The following is a 17169-nucleotide window of genomic DNA, read 5'->3' as shown; positions in this document are numbered from 1 at the left end:
ATGTAAACAAAATGAATTTATTTTTTGTTTTAATTAAAAATGTATGATTTAATACACAAATTTCAAGTAAAAAACTAAATACACAGATCGATTGGTTAAATATGATCTACTCACCAAATTTTATATTAAAATCGACTTCTAATGTTATCGATAAATAGTGTGGCCCAAGCTTAAAACGCTTTTTGCCATCAGCTGACTGCACAAACAACAACTATTCTGTTTATTTCGCAGCAAACAATAGGAGCGCACACACACACAGCTAGCGCATCAACAAAAACAAATCGCTAAAATTATTAAAATAATAGTAAACAAAAGTAGTACGCGGCCAGGCCCGGACAGAATGTCGCCCTGAAACCCGCTGTTGCTGCCGCACGGAAATTGCCATTTTCCTCGGTGAGTGGCTACGGTTGATAAATTATACACTTCACCCTGGTAAACCCCAAATACTAGATGCGGTCTAGCGATGAATAATGAAATTCGGTGCTGCGCAGTTGATAAATAGAAGTTGCCGCGGTTCAAGTGCTGAGCGTTCTATATGTAAGGTGCGGCAATCGCCGATAAGCTGGCAGGGAAGATGGTCTCCTCCTCCTGGTTTCCATAGTTTCGAGCTTATCTCGCGTCCACTGGCCGTTACAGACACGCTCCACCGCCAGCTGTTTACGCGGCTGGAGCTCCCCGGAGCCACCACCGAGCCCACGGAGCCCACACTATCGTCTTACCGGCTTGGCAACCCGAAAGCTACGCAGCCAGATGCAATGCCACCGATGCGATCCGAAGCGATCCGCTATAAATAGCAATCTTAATAGTTTTCCCGCAACAACAAGCAAAGTTTCCACTCCACTCTGCACCGAATTATCAACACCACCGGCCTCTGGGCAAATAAGCAATCATCTCGGCCTCCTCCTCCCACTCCCACTCCCACTGCCACTCCACCTACCCATCCTCCTGATCACCCCACGTAATCGCACGCACAAAAGAGGTGCAGTGGGGCCTCCATAAGCCGAACTGTAGAACCAAGTTTAAGGCTTGCATTTCGTTATCTATGTTCGGGTCTTGCAAGCCAAAGAATCTAAAATGTGTACAGGTTATTAACCTGATTATTTAATGTTCTAACTTATAAACTGGAATTGTATTATATCTGGAAAAATTGATATCTAAACTTCTTGTTGAATTTTAATGAATCTTATTGAGATTTGAATGAAATCCTTCAAAATGTTGATTCAACAGTGATTCATTATTATTTTATATCATTATCACCAAGTCTTAATTAAAAATTTAGTGAAAATTTCTAAAAATTGTATAAAAATTGATATGCTAAAGTTTATCTGTGTAATTATATCTTAAGTTAACTAATCTTAACAGCATATAGCATAAATCACAAATCAATATTTACATTAATCTCCACCACTTGACACCCTTGTAAGAAAGATTACGTTTTCAAGTGCAGAAGTACGACTGTATTTACTGACTTTGCTTTGTAATTACAGCTGGCGTTCTCCTTCGATCGCCGCGTTCAGTTTGGTCTCATCGCTCTAAGCGTCCACTACGCTACGTTACCCGATGCCCAAGAAGTTGCTGGCCAGCCGGAGCAGACTCTTCGACGTGCCCGTTGGCGTGTGACTGTGATTATCTGTGATTCTCCATGGCCGGGATGGAGGTGAAGGTGGAGGAGAAGGAGGAGGAGCAGCAACTGCTGCTGGATACCCTGATCGGACTGTGGAGCCAATATCTCCAGGCCTCGGAGCTCGAAGATGCGAGTGTCAAGGTTTGTGCAGTTCTTCTTCGCCCATTGATATTGCCAGGTCTTATCGTTGTTTTCCTTTCTTATTTTTTAACATTCACAGGACCACTGGCTGTGGCTGTTGCTCTATAACTTTCAGTTTCTGGACGATAAGACCTTGGAGAACGCCTGGTTTAATAGGTAATTTTTTTAGAAAAATCTAAAAACAAAGAAAGATACCCATATAAATGTATAAAACATTTTAATATTTGATTTTCTAGTTTATTAATTTTATATTTATTTTAATATTTTTTAGCCACTTCAACCTGATGCCCGAAGAGCTCTGCTCCTATTTGTTGGAGCAGGTCTATCAGATCATCAGCGAGGCGAAGAGATCTCAAATCAGCAGTCCGGAGGAGCAACCGGAGCAGCAGGACAAGTGCATCAAGCAGCTGCGCAAGCAGCATAATCTAGCCCAGGTTTGTTTCAAGTATTCCATACCCACTTTTTCAATCTTGTATACTATGCTTCCTCTCACAGCTAATACTCAGCACACCCAGTGATTGCAACAAGATTCTTGCCCTGCGGACCTTTCTCACCGATGAGTTGGGCCACCACCTGTTGGCCTTTCTGTTGCGCGTGGATATCAAGGCAAGTTTAAGAACACACCTTTAAATAAATAAGGGTGGTTCGATTTATTTGTATTTTTATACCCAACCAAATTTATTTATTTAAATTTAATCAATTTCCCTCGTCCGCCCACAGCATATTGCCTCCCAGAAGAGCCTGTGCCAGCTGTGCATCAACCTGTTCCCCAACTGCAAGTGGAGCCCGTCCAACGAGCCCCTGGTTGCCCTGACCAGCATTTCGCAGTTCATCGGCAGTTTCTACCTCAATTCGCAGAGCAAAAAGCTGCGACGCCAGCAGCCGCAAAAAAGTCAATTACCCCATCACATATCCAATGCCATCGAATCGAATTTCGAGAACTTTCAAAGGACAACGAGGAGCAGCGATGAACTGGCCCTGTTGCTCATCCAGTTACTCACCAGGTGTGTGGATGCCGAGCAGGAGTCCCAGTTGAGTGTGACGGTTCACAACTTTGCCCTGGGACACTTGTGCGCCACCTTGGAGCACGATGCATCCGGTGACAACGATGAGATCATTAAGTTTGAGCTCCTGCAGCTAATAGCCCGCTGTGTGAACAACTTTTACATACTGGAGCAACAGCAACCGAATGTTCATGATTTCAACAGCAACTTCGGGCAGCTGCTCTACGCCCTGACCGCCAATCGAAGGAGCCCGCTGCTGGCCCATGGAGTACTATACATAATGTTCGGAACGCTCCACAATCTCGTGGACAATGGCGTAAGGGAGCTGAATCAGATCGACGTGAGGAACTTTGATGCCTGCTTTGAGGTTCTCCAGGAGGCAGCCAAGTCAACGAACTTCTCCACCGCCATATTCCTGCATATATACAAGATGTTGCTCCGGCTGACGGATAATCTGTCCCGGCAGGAGCAGCATCTGCAAAGTCTCATGGAGAGCAGTGCTTCCACCGCTTTGCCCAAGCAACAGCAGCAACATCCACGACACAAGAGACAGCGCAGCAGTCAGCTTCATTGCTCGGGAGCCAGTTCGCTGAGCTGTTACTTCCAGGGAAAACTCTATCATCTGCTGCCCAGCTTGGAGGCGGAACTCCAGGAGCACAGTGTAAGGAGTCTCCTCCGAACAGGAAGCTGTTGCTGCCACTACAATGCCAGGAACTACGCCACCTGCCTGAAACTGGCCACTCAACTATCCAGCAGTTATCAAAAGTGTGCCTACAAGTTTCTGCACTACAGTGTGCTGCACACAATCTTCGTGAAACGGAACCCCCAGGGCTGCCCAGGATGCGAGGATAAGCTAAAGTCGGCTGTTTTTCACACGGACCTGCTGAACATATACAAGGAGAACTACAAAGCCCTGTTGAACACCCCTGCCATGTTGCTATTTCTAAAGCACTTGAAGCATATCGCCTACTTGCTGTCCTACGACTTGGCCGCTGGCATCCTGGCGGAGGTGGCCCTGCCCATTTTTCGGCAGTACAAAGAACTGATCGAAAGCAGCGGTAGTGTGAGAAGGAATAGCAAAGTGACTCCTCTCCAACTGCCCAGCAGATTGGAGAACTACAGAGCTCTGCACGAGTGTCTGAGCATCTTTGTGATGTACCTGAGCGACATTCGGCTGGTTAAAGCTTTCTACAACGAGGAGAACATCCGCTACATGCAGGACCTACTAACCATTCCCGAACTCCAGCGGGGAGTATGCGATCTGATCAAGGTGGGCATCGATAACATAGCGTTTCTGGGCGAGAACAGCCAGGAGCAGATCACGTTGAGCAGGAGACTCATCCAATTGCAGCTGAATAGCAGTGACCGGGCATCTCAGCTCTTCCAGGCTCTGCTGCACAAGTGTGCCAAGAACTCGCGCAGCAAATTCTGGCTAGATGAGATCGCCAGTCCCGTAAAGCTCGAGGGTCACAAGCCAGCGGATATACTCTACATAACCGCCCTGCAATGGACCCTCAACTTTGAGCTGCTTAAGACAAGTCAGATGTTTTATAACGAATTTGCCAAAATCTACTCGATACCCGTGGAAATGCTGGACAACGAGGACGACGATGAGGTGGAGACACCAACGAGCGAGCAGCTGCCGGAGGAGAAGAAGCTGCGGCATGGGGATAAAAACATCGTTGACATTTTGAAGCTCAACTACAATGCGCTGGGCTGCTTCCTCATGCTGCCGAAAGCCACAACGGGGGCAACCACATCTTCCACCGCAACCACGCCCACCGCCGGCATTTGCGGCTCAAGTTCATTGGAAACCCTGGTCTCGCAGCTGCCTCTCGGTGGTGGCTCCACCTCAGTCTCGGTCACAACGGCAGCCAGTTCGGACTACGCGGACTCTCCTCTGGATTACGCCTCGGTGATCGATAGCTACGATAGTTACATGGCCACGCCCTCGTTCCTGCAGCAGCTCCGATCCTGCGAACCGGATGAGAGCATAGTGCTCTTCGACATCCGTGGCAGTCAGCCCAGCAAGGATTGTCCCAACAACGGCTCGCTGATCCTCTCCAGCGAAGAGGAAGTGGCAGCAGCCAACGGCATTATCAACAAACTATTCAGCATTGTGGGATCCCTATTCGGCGGAAGTCCCGCAAGCGGCGGAGGTGCCAACACGCCGACAAGTGCCAATATTGATGCGGATTTGTTCTGCCTGTACGAACCCAACGGCGAATGCAAGAAACTCTTGCTGAAACTCTTCGAGGCGACCATGGCCATCTGCATCAAGGGTTTCCAAAACGAAGAAGGTAAGTGTCAGAGATTGTTCGCTTGAATACCTTTTGAGAAAACGAAAGAGGGTATATTAAGTGAGGGGATTCTTATATGGCAGGGATTGGAGGTTTACTATATAGCTCCTCGAAACAATACTCGCAAAAATAAATATCGGGGCCATGATTCATTTAAATATTTCTCAAATTTTATGAGTAATGTTTATTTAATCATATATTTTTTATTAAGTTGCCAATAAAACGTGTTTCACATATTTTTAACGTGTTAAAGTATACTTTTTTCTAAAAGCATGCTTAAAATTATAGGGCATAATATTTTGGTAACAATTTAGATGGTTTTATAACCGATTCTCGAATAGACTCTTCAAAAGAAGGGTATTGCGAACTAAAGGGCATTACTGGCCCGTCATATTCGCCCATCAGTTGCTCGGCATTCCGCTAATGCGCTGCCAATAGGCAGTAGTCAATAGACTGAGCACAACCGGCGGGCACTCAGCAGAGGGCTCTCTGGGGAAGCCCTAGAAGTGGGACAAGAACAAGGCACCCACATTCACCGCCAATCCAGCTCTAGATTCTAGACTCTGGCTAATAACGGGGCGTTGTGGTTGTGATTGCGGCTGCGGGCTAGGAGAGTTAATTATAAGCCAGCTAGGCAGACGCTTAGTCAGGCTGGAGTATAATACGCGGCATTTACAAGGCGTTCAGCCTGCTGGGATTGAATTTCTGGGTACACAAGTTACAACATCGCAGATACAGAAGCAGAAACAGATACGGATAGAAAAAACACACAGATAGGCAGCGAAACGAGATACATTCCAGACACTTTTGCTTTGGCGCTCGTCCAGCGCTGACGACTTGCTCCAGTTTACGGAAAATAGACGCGGGCTATCAGTCAGTCGCCATCATCATATCTCCCACTAATCCCCGGCTTATCTACCTTTCTTCACAGTGGAGAAGATGCAGAAGCACCTGCGCAAGCTGCGAGCCATTATTCTGAACCATGCCACGGACAATTGGTCGGATCATGGGGAGCAGCATGCCCGGGACAATGCGGTGATCCAGACCCTGCAGACCTTGCTCAAGATAGCCGAGCTGTCGAGCACCCACCAGGAGCCGGCGGGCGTGGTCAGCAGTCCATCGGCGGACTCCCAGCAGCCCAGACCACGTGCCCGATCTTTCAACAGCGGCAGCGTGGAGCTGCCCAGACTGCAGCCTGTCAAGCTGCCGGCCAAAAACTCCCTGGCCACGCCGCCCACGCCCAGGAGGAGGCCCAATTCCAGTGAGGTGATTGCGGGAGTCGATGCGGATTACTTCTCCACCCGCGCCTCCTTGAGCTGTGCCGCCGACAGCGAACTGGAGCTCAGCGAGAACGAGCACGAGTTTTACCTCACCGCCGACGAGGGCTACGAGGCGGATGGCGAAATCGCCGACCTCAGCGAGTCCGAGTGTGAGCTCAACGGCGGCGTCATGGCAGCCAACGAGTCTTGGACTCCTTTTCAGCCCTCCTCCCGTTACCGAACCCACATCATGCACCAGGGTCTCAGCCAGCTGGTGGTGCAAATGCTGGCGGAACTATCCCTCCTCTGCATCAAGCAGCCAAATGGATGGACCGAGAGTCTCACCCAGTTGGCCAATCGGCTGTTTGTCATCAGGGACTATCTTGGTGGACCTCTGTGCCTGCTCAAGGGATTCGCGCCGATATTGAGCTGCAGCGATCCGAGATTGAGAGGTGAGTATAGGAATACGAATAGGGATTCCTTAAAATAAAGTGTTTTTAGTCTTAAATTTAAGAAGAATATTAATCGAAACCGAATTATGATCTCTTCCAGAGCTGCAACAATCGATCCTGGAGTTGGTTACCCACCTGAACACTCCAGAGGTCCTCCAGTGCTACTACTCTATCCTGGCCTCCAGACAGCCTCCCGTGGATCTGCTGATGCGCCACATGCACCACATCTCCTCCGGCTCCCTGCGCAAGGCTCAGCCCTGCATGGAGTTGGACTTTCCCATCACCACGGATGGCAAGATTGTGATCACCTCGGAGCCGCTGGTCAGCGAGCAGATCGAAAGGGTGCGACTGCACCACCAACAGTGCCAGTCGAGTACGCTTTTCACGCGGGCAGCCTGCATTTTTCCAGTGACCCAGACACGGCTCTGGCAGCCAGACGGCTTGACCTTGTCCCTCTGGTTGGAGCTTAGGGGTCAGCAGATGCACCGCAGTTCCATGCAGTTCAACGACGATGAGACGCGCTATTCTGGAGAGGATCTGACCGTGAGTTGACTAGCTTATTCCTATAATACAGTAAGAACTCATCTAAAATTTCCTCTAGAAACTCCACCTGCTTTCCTTGGGAACCAACCAAGCCATGGTTAGTATTTACATCAGCCACAACATGCAGCTGATCTTCGAGTTGGTCAAACCACATGAGCAACTAGCTCCGGTGCGAGTGGAGGAGCATATGGAGGCCAGTGCGGATACGGCTTCGGTGATTTCGGCCAACACACAAGCGGCCAATGGAGGAACCATTCGACAGGCCCTCAAGCAGACCAAGTTGGCGCTGCTCAACAGCTTCGGGCAGATGCACTTGCTGAACGGACATCAATCCTCGCCAGACTCGCCGGGTGGTTACTTTGAGGGCTCCGCCGTGCAGCTACAGCATTTGCGTTTACCACGGCACAAGTGGATGCACTTGGTATTCGGTCTGCAGCAGCAAGCAGATGCCGTGGAGATCAGCATATTCCTGGATGGTCTGGAGCAACACACCATGCGCTTGCCGTTCCACAATCTCCGCCAGCTCACGCGAGTGCACAGCTTTCAGTGTCTTGCTCTGGGCGAGGGACAACCGACCAGAAGTCCCGGCGGCAGCAACTCCTCCTCGCGATCCACTCTGGATGGCTCTGCTCCCCGATATGCCCTGTCAAATGTAATCCTCTTCAAGCGTCGGCTAGTGGATCCCCTGCTGATGATGAATCTCACGGCCATGGGACCAGACTTCACCGAGTTCACCCAGTGCCAGGTGGCCAACTGGAAGCCGAACTATGGGTTTGTCAGCCTGGGCAAGCTGGCCTCCTCGAATTTCGGGAACCATTTGGACTGCATGCGTCAGTTAAGGCAGTCCAGAGTCCTGGTGTACACGGCGCAGCAGCCGGATATTGTGATGAGCTACGATGCTAGCCAGGAACTGGACATGGCCTGCTATGGACAGCCGCATGGACACATGCTCTACGGCGAACTGCAGCAGCACCAGCCCCAGACGCTCCAGTCGGCCACTTCCCTCAGCGGAGGACTCTCCACGCTGCTGTATCTCTTTGCCAGAGTGGGTATAGACTGAATCCCCTCAAGGACCCTTTAACAATCTCCTCCCTTTACAGATTGTCGAGCTCACTGGCAATGCGAGCACCCAGGCTTTGGCTCTGGATATGCTGCTCCAGGTAGCCCATTCGGATGCTCAGCTATACACAGAGTTCCAGCGCCAGGACTACCTGGCTCTAATAGGCTACGTGATCAAGTCGGAGAAGTGCTGCAAGGATGTCCAGCTACTGCGGAGCATTGTGAACAATGCCTGTTCCCAGGCGCTGATCAGCCGGAAAGGGGATTCATTGAATGTGAATGACAATACGATGGCCACCTTGGTTTATCCCCGTCTGCTGCTGGCCGTGCTGCAGCGATACTCCGACTGGCATCGCTCCGGGGCCACCCACTCCGATGTCCTGGACATGCTTTTTCGATGCATTTTGGCCCTCACCCGGGACAAGCACCCGCAAAGGGATTTCAACATGGAACAGCTGCAGAAATCCGGCTTGCTGGGAGCCCTCCTCAATCTGTGCAAGGTCTATGTGATAGAGTCACCCAGCCCGGTACAGATTTCACCCTATGCCGCCGAATGCTTCGTCCAAATTCTGGCGGTCTTTGCCGGATCGCCTCCTGACTCCTCCATGCTGGATGAGATCATGAAGCTGCTCCTGCTTCTTCACAAGCCAAGTGAGTGTTATGTGACCCACGATCGCACGCACTTCTACTTCCTACTGACGGCTCAGCAACCGGCCAAGGAGCGATCCTTGGTGGCAGCCAATCTGAGCAGGGTGACCACTTCCCTGCGAAGGCAACTGCATTCTCAGCCGCAGGAACTGGATCCAGAGAGGGCGGAGAGAATCAAGAAATTGCGACGCCTTCATGCCAGCACATCGAGTTACAGGAAAGCCGTGAACGACTTTGAGGAGCAACTAGAACAGATGGCGGACTGCTCCAATCTCAACAAGACTGCCTTGAGACTACTCAGCCCTGTGGAGGCCACTCGGTGGCGTTTAAAGTTCAAGCGACGGCATCCCACGAGTTCCAACAGTCCCAAGAGGAGCAGTCCCCTGAAGATCGCGCGAAGACGCATCCATCCGCACCTGCATCTGGGTAAGATCTGGCAGCCATCGGGTCACAGTACTCCCAGTTCGGGTCAGTCGTCGCTGCCTAATAGGAAGACGGACTTTTACGATCAGCCTGGGATCATCCGTCTGCAGCAACGCCTTCTCATCCTCCTGAAGGACTTCCTGTGCCTGCTGCCTGACTCCTCGGTGGATGTGGTCACACGTCACTATGTGAAACTCGAACTGCTCCTGGTTCTGGCCAATCAGCGCAGCTGCGCCGTACGCCAGTCCATCATCCAGTTGCTGGATGTGCTTACCAAGCGCCTGGCCAGTGGTGAACTGAACGCTGCCACCAAGCTAATGTATCCCCTGCACCTGGCCAATCAGTTGACCATTCACGCATGTGATACAGGCATGTTTGAGGCCTGCTTGGCCTGGACTAGCGGAATGCATGGCAGCCTGACGGATGTCCTGAGTGGTGATGCTCCTCTAAGGATTCGTCAGCGCTTTGGACTTCAATCCCTTCTGGCTATCGCAGAGGGAACGGAACCTCAAAGGGTATTTAAAGCCCTTCTTCGTCTATATCTCCAGGTGAGTTAAGAGTACCCAGATTAAGTTACCTTATGATCCTTCTATAACCTCCTTTTTTCAGAATCCCGATGATCAGTCATGTCTGATTGAGGCAGGACTGCTGCAGTGCTCGGTAAAGGCGCTCTACAAGATCTACTCCCTACGCCTGGGTCAATCCAATGCGGATGAGTCCATTGTGGAACTGCTGACGAATCTTGGAGAGCGGGCTCTGCGGTCTCTGGGACAGATAAATGTGGGTATCTAAGGCATAAGCCACTCCTATCTAAACACTTCTCTTCCTCCAGCTCGTTTGGGACATACTCAACCTTCTGGCTTTCTACCAGGACAAGCAACCGCAGCTCATCATGCGCAGCTTTCGCACCGCCCAGGCTCAACTCCAGCTGGAGTGGCTCACGAAGTTCTTTGAGCCCAACAGTTTCCGGATTGCCATTACAAATGATTCCCCACTGAGTAACACGGAGTTGCGCACCCGAGTGGAGCTGCTCATCGATCGCTGCACCCAGTTCTTCACCGTGGGTGTGGGCCAGACCACCGGACCCAACTATGTGGCCAGTTCCCAGGAGCTGGCTCTCTTCCAGCTGCTCGTTTCCTATGGGATCTCGAGCAATCAGCGATGCAACAACTTCATCGCCTGGGGACTACAACCATCGCGTCCTCGGGATCTGCGCTCCTACATTGTGGATGCCTTGTGGCGATCCCAACAGGATGAATTCCAGCGGGCCATCATCTGCGACGGCAAGATGATCAAGGCGCTACTCTGGCTTTCTTTGCTGGAGGACATGGCGGAGCCCATTGAAAATCTGCAGAGACTTTGTGACGCTTTGGGCATCAAGGAGAATGACTCCACCTGGAATCTGGTCCATGAGCTGGACCGCCTCGATCAGAATCGCAATAATATGGCGGCCAAGCAGAAGACACTTCTGGAGAAGACTGTCTACAGATTTGAGCCACTGGTTCAGCACTGCATAGAGTCGTCCATGGTGACCACGAGGAAAGTGGCGGAACTTCAGGTTTGTTGGGAACTGGGGAAACATAGAATACTGATAATGCCCTATTTGATCCCTCAAGAATGCTGAGCGCAAGGCCCTGATGTGTCACATGAAAGTCTACGACGATACCTATACCTACACCAAATGGCTGGAGATCATACGTCGCATGACGCACGAGGGTGCTCCCTGGCACTCTGCTGAGAGAGCTGAATGGTAAGGGAATAGAACGATTCTTTGAAAGACATTAGCTAACCACCCATTCCCTAGCTCCTGGGAACTGGACGACACCGAGGGACCCTCCCGAGTTCACACTCGTCTGCGTCGCTGCCACCTGGACATCGATAGACGCTTCTTTATGAACGAGTACCGGCCGGGTCAGGGCCAACGCGAGGATCTGGAGCCTTATGTGCGTCCTCTGGACTATCTTATAGCCAGCTACGATCAACAGTTGAATATATCGCTCAACTCCCAAATCCTGTACAACTTTGCGGCAAAATTCCTGCCCGTGGACGGAGAGATCGAGGGCGAGATCATTATCACCGATCTGAAGCTCTACTTCCTGGCCACCTACCGGTGCCGGTACTTCAACGTCAACTGTGATATCGCCAACATAACGGAGATCTGGCTGAAGCGCTACCAGCACCAGGAGACGGCCTTCGAGATCCTGCTGGACACCAACAAGTCGTTGTTCTTCTCGCTCCAGAACGCCGACGACTGGAAGATTATGCGCGAGGTATTCTGTGATAAAATCGTGGCCACGCCAGACCAGGCCAAGGTGCTGGCCATCACCCAGCAGTGGCGCGAGGGTCTCCTCACCAACTGGGAGTACCTGATGACCCTCAACCAAATCGCCGGGCGCACGTACAACGATCTCATGCAGTACCCAGTGTTTCCCTGGGTGCTGGCCAACTACAGCTCGGAGATTTTGGATCTCCGGGAAGCGCATAACTTTAGGCGACTGGGACGGCCCATTGCCGTGCAGCTGGAGGAAAACGAGAAGCACTACATCAGCAACTACACGGTAAGAGGAGAACTCAACCCTAATCCCTTCCAAACTGACTTGAATGTTTGTGTCCTTGCAGTACATTGACAGTACCAACACCACCATGGGCTCCCTGATCCTGAAACCCTATCACTACAGCTCTCATTACTCAAACTCTGGCACCGTACTCCATTTCCTGGTGAGGGTTCCACCGTTCACCAGCTATTTCCTCCGCTACCAGGACAACGATTTCGATCTGCCGGATCGCACGTTCCACGCTCTGAACACCACTTGGTTGCTGGCCAGTCGGGATAGTCCCACGGATGTGAAGGAGCTCATTCCGGAGTTCTTCTGCCTGCCAGAGATGTTCGAGAACTTTGAGCGCTTCAAGTTCGGATGTCGACAGAACGGCGAAAGGGTGGAGGACGTCTCTCTGCCGCCCTGGTGTCAGCGGGACTCGCGGCTCTTTGTGCTCATCCACCGACAGGCCTTGGAGTCGGAACTGGTGCGGAATCAGATCCACAACTGGATAGACCTGATCTACGGGTATAAGCAGAGCGGGGAGAGCGCCGTGGAGGCCGTCAATGTGTTCCATCCAGCGGTGGGTGATAATGCCGATACCTGTGAAGAAATTAGATATTTATCAAGTTTTTTTACAGACCTATGCCGTATTCCTGGATTCAGAGATCAGTGATCCCATCGAACGAGAAGCGGTCAAGACAATGGTGAAGACATACGGGCAGATGCCCAGGCAGCTCTTCAGGTCACCACATCCGGCTACCAAGGCGCTGGACTACTCGCTGGTGGACAAACCCATAGTGTCCACCGTGAGGGGCCTGCGCTGGGGCGTCTATGTGGGATCGCCTCAGCTGAAGGCTCCGTCCTGGGCGAACATCCACAAGATACCCGGCACCGAGCACCTGGTGAGTTTCAGCAACACCAACGTGGTGTACGCCCTGCCGGCGAGGGCTAGTGTGATGCAGGGAGCCGAGCCGGACACGTACAACGTGATCTCCTGGGGCTACGACGACCGCATTGTGAGGATCCAACCACTCAACAAGCCACAGGCCAAGCCAAAGAACCTGCTGCACAATGGAACATTCGACGACATCACCGCCTGCGGCTGCGATGTCAACTCGAATCAGCTTTGGTTTGGCCACAAGTCCGGCAGGGTTAGTGTATACAAGTGCACGGGAGGAATGGACTCCCAGCAGCGGGCCTCGGCCAAGAGCAGGCAGAGCTATGCCCGAGGCTTCAGCTTGTCCTACAACTCGGCATTCCGGAAGATGACCAGCAAGGGAATAATAGGAGGAGGAGGTGGATCGGAGAGATTGGACGAGGCGGGAAATCTGCACCCAACCAACTCGGCCTCCTCGGTCAACTCCTCAAGCAACTCCTCTGGCAGCGATGCTTTTCAGCGGGACGGAGCCGATCTTAACTGGCTGGGACCCACGTTGCTGGTGCGACACACCGACGAGATCACCTGCATCACCCTTTCCGTGGAGTTTAAGATTGCGGTGACGGCGGGTCGCGATGGCATAGCCGTAATCTGGGATCTAAACGAGTGAGTAAGCATTTGAATGTGGTTAGAAAATATTAACCTAATATAATCCTATAGTTGGAGCTATGTGCGAACGATTGCCCGGCCGGCAGAGATCCATCAGTCTCCCATAACGCATGTCGCCATCAGTCCCACCCTGGGGGACATTGTCACCGTGCACACCTTGCCCCAGCCTTCAGCGGATTCCAAGCCTGCGGCAGCTGCGACTAGGCCGAATTCCCTCAACATTGCCGACGAATGCTTCGAGGTCACGGAGGAGAACCTGGACGACTTTGTCAATGTGAACGTGAATCCCAATGGCAAGTCCATTTTGCGGCTGCACTCGGTGAACGCGCGATATGTGCAGCATCTGGTGCACGAGGACCGCATCCTGGCCGTGTGCTACTCGTACATCAAGGAGGGAGTGGGCGTGAATGTGATAGCCACCGCGGTGGAGGGAGGATTCGTGCGCTTCTGGTCCAGCTGGAACCTGAGCTTCGTCAGTGAGCTAACCACGGGCACTTCGCCCATTCGGAGGTAAAGTTAGCTTCTTACTTAAAAGAAATCAAAGTACTATCTCGTTTATCCTCCAGTATTTGCTACTCCACACATCAGCATTTGGTGGTGCTAACGCGGGAGTCCCACATCCAAGTTTGGGAGTCAGAGGGCCTCTATGGAAACGCCCCCAAATTCCCGCAGATCGTCTACAAATGAGCTCAATGGGAATAGTATCGGATCTACATACTCAATAACTCAACTCAAAGCATATCAATGACAGACACATAAAAAAACCTTAAAAAGCAGCAGAATCAAAGAACAAATTTTGGTCCGGTCAGACGGTGAATGTTTCCTTCTAAAGATATCAAACTAATACATTCGCTTGCGACCGCCTCGAAATTGATGTATCAGAAAGACTATAAGATTCCTAGGCTAGGTCTCATAGAGCTGTAACATACACCTTTTGTACCAAAACTTTTAATTATTATTTAACCTTCGTATTTTGTTTTTCCCGTGCCGCATGGAAAAAAGCCCGCGCTGCCTTCAATTGTTGATATTATCAAATAAACAATCGTATTTTGCAAATAACCTTAACTATTTACTTATGCTTCCTAAGTAAGAAGAGAAAACTACAATGTACATCGTAGAGGCTACTCATTGAGGGATAGGGACTAATACTTATTGAACATGGGTATTACTAGATACAATATTACTTATCGAGAGCATCTCTTGGTGTCAGCACTTCCAGGGCGGAGGTTTACTGCCGCCACTTGCGCTTTTTGGTTTGCTTTGCTTGCTGCCCTGCTTGTTCGTCATGGCCAGGATCTCATCCAGTTTGTCGAAATCACTGGGCGACTTGCTGAGGAGCAGCTCAATGTAGGCCTGCAGCTTATCCATGGGCGAGGGCGGATCCCGCTTGCCCACCACATCCAGGTTGTTCTTCTCCGTGCTGTTGCTGCGCTGCGACTTGCTGGTCTTCGGTGTCTCTGGATACATGCGGGCATTGTTCAGCTCGGGAGATTCGCCCTCAGTGTCGCTGGCCTGCATCAGGGAGTTCTGACTGGGAGTGGTGAGTATGGCCAGTGCCTGCTGCCACTGGGCCTCCATTACTCCGTGCAGCTTCTCCGCAATGTCAGCACTGGCATTGAAAATGTCTTTCTTTAATACTGAAACACCTAGTAATTTATCATATCTTACCGCTTGGTCTTGTAACAGCTGAGCTTGAGGTCCATTTCATCGATCTTTTTGGAGGCATTCGCCAGCTGGAGGCGGTACAGTTCCACCTCTTCGTTGTGCTTCTCCTGGATGAGATTCAGCTCCTGGTTGTTCTTCTCGTTGATCATTTCCAGCTGCTTCACAGCCCGCTCGGCAATCAGTCTTTCCCGCTCTCGAGCTTCGCTCTTCAGATGCTCCTCGTTTTTGTCCAGCTGATCCTGGAACTCCTGCATCTTTTTGGCCACCACATTTTCCATTTGCTGTTGGTAGTACTGCTTGAGGGATTTCTGCTGTACATCTAGCTTTTTCTTGAGGTTCGTCTGCAATGTAATGACATTATTATATGGTTGCGTTAACTTTAAAGGCGTTTTAGAAACAACCTCAGTTTCGGTCAGATTGGCCAGCGTTTCTTGGAGGGATTTACGCTGGGTCTCCAGGGAGTCCGCTCTGGCTTTCTGCTTTTGATGGTATTCCTGCAGCATTTCCTTTTGGTGGGTAAGAGTATTTTTGTCCTTTTCCAGTTCCTCTATGCGGGCTTTCAGCTGTAAAAGTATAGGTTTAAAAAATAATCACTATTTGCTTTCTAGTTGACAACTTTACCTTCTCCTGCTGGTAGTCCACCTTGGCAAATTTATCCCGTAGCTTGTTAAGCTCGGCGTGGGATAGTTCCTCGGCTCTCTTGCTGCTGGTTAACTGCATCTCCATCTGCTCCAGTCTTTCGTCCCACTCCTTGGCATCTTGCCTGCGATGGTCCAGTTCCGCTTCTAGTTTATCATTCTTCTCCTGGAACTTGGTGGCCAAGTTGACCGCCTGCGATAACTCCTGCTGCAGGGCGTCAATCTTGCCCTGAGATTCGCTTCTGTCCGCCTCCAGCCTGTGGAGAGCGTCCCGCAGTTGCTGAACCTCGTAGTTGAGACTCTGGGCCGTTTGCTCCGCCTCACTGAGTGCCGCATCCTTGGAGCGATCCACCTCGATGGCTACCGAGATGCGCTGCTGGTACTCCAGCAATTGGGATTGCAGGGTGTGGACTGTTTTCTCCAGATGCTGCCGCCTGAGTTGTTCCTCTTTCAGGGAAGGACTGCAAAGGAGTCGTTTGGGAGAGTTGTTGTCGAGAACAGTTCTAGCCAGGCTGCTCTTCCCCCAGAGGTCGCTCAGACTGATGAGTTTGTTCTCATTCAGGCTATTTCGGGCACCTCTGGCAGGTTCCACTGAAGGAGCGCCGGACGAGGAGGAGGTAAGCCTCATGCTGGGCAGGGATGTGGTAGCCGGATGACCTTCTTGCGTCAGCCGCTCGTTCCGAAGATGATCATCGCTGTGGTGATGCATGTGGTGATCCTGTCGCTGTCGCCAGCGATGCGCATTGTTTTCGTCCAGGTAGTGATCGATCTCTAGGAGGATGTTATCCTCCAGGGGTCGCTGGCGCTGGGGCTCCATTGAGGAGCCACTCTTCGGCGTGGAGTGCACCATGCCATGGAGCTCCCTGTTTTGCCAGCCGGCTGCTGTGTTCCTCACCGTATTCGTGGATATGGTGGATATGTCCGAGGGAGGCTCATCCGCGTCCAGTCCGATGTTCTGGAGCCGGGCATTTATGTGGTTCAGCTCCGATTTCTTGCTGGGATGCAGGAACTGGTACGCCGCACTTGTGGGCGCCGGCGGCGGGGGCATGGCCAGTGCGTCTGCGGCCGCCGCGCCTGCGCTCATCTTGGCCTCCGCGCAGAAGTCGAAATCCGGTGGTATGAGCAGCAAGAGATCGGTGTCGTCCGTGTCGGTATCACTCATTCCTCACTCATGGCCGGAAATCCACCTTAAATTCAAACCTTAATCTTGGAAAACCCGCAAACAGATGCAAAACAAAAATTGGTTGTTGCTATAGTGATGCCACGACGCGTAAACATTGCACCAGGGCAGTGTTGCCAATTTAGCTAGTTTCCCTCCAGATCTAGT

General features: G+C 51.3%; 2 protein-coding genes across 2 annotated transcripts; one reads left to right on the top strand and one right to left on the bottom strand.

Annotated features, from left to right (window-relative positions):
* The first annotated feature begins 216 nt into the window (after window positions 1-216).
* On the top strand, window positions 217-14604 carry LOC108034876 (lysosomal-trafficking regulator). The gene is made up of 18 exons (XM_017110081.3): window positions 217-393; window positions 1488-1765; window positions 1845-1921; window positions 2037-2199; window positions 2261-2371; window positions 2486-5069; window positions 6001-6780; window positions 6881-7323; window positions 7382-8368; window positions 8424-10001; window positions 10063-10233; window positions 10286-11011; window positions 11070-11203; window positions 11258-12011; window positions 12073-12573; window positions 12632-13536; window positions 13591-14049; window positions 14106-14604. The coding sequence occupies exons 2-18, from the start codon at window positions 1643-1645 to the stop codon at window positions 14224-14226; spliced, it is 10617 nt and encodes a 3538-aa protein (XP_016965570.1). The 5' UTR covers window positions 217-393; window positions 1488-1642; the 3' UTR covers window positions 14227-14604.
* Window positions 14605-14667: 63 nt separating this feature from the next.
* Window positions 14668-17097, bottom strand: LOC108034877 (centrobin). The gene is made up of 4 exons (XM_017110082.3): window positions 15826-17097; window positions 15606-15767; window positions 15208-15545; window positions 14668-15148 (listed from the first exon to the last, which is right to left on the bottom strand). Exons 1-4 carry the CDS (start codon window positions 17002-17004, stop codon window positions 14746-14748), a joined length of 2082 nt encoding a protein of 693 aa, XP_016965571.1. The 5' UTR covers window positions 17005-17097; the 3' UTR covers window positions 14668-14745.
* Window positions 17098-17169: the final 72 nt, after the last annotated feature.

Source organism: Drosophila biarmipes, chromosome 3L (assembly GCF_025231255.1).
Source record: "Drosophila biarmipes strain raj3 chromosome 3L, RU_DBia_V1.1, whole genome shotgun sequence".
Lineage (NCBI taxonomy): Eukaryota > Metazoa > Arthropoda > Insecta > Diptera > Drosophilidae > Drosophila > Drosophila biarmipes.
This window is presented reverse-complemented; position numbering and strand designations above follow the sequence as displayed.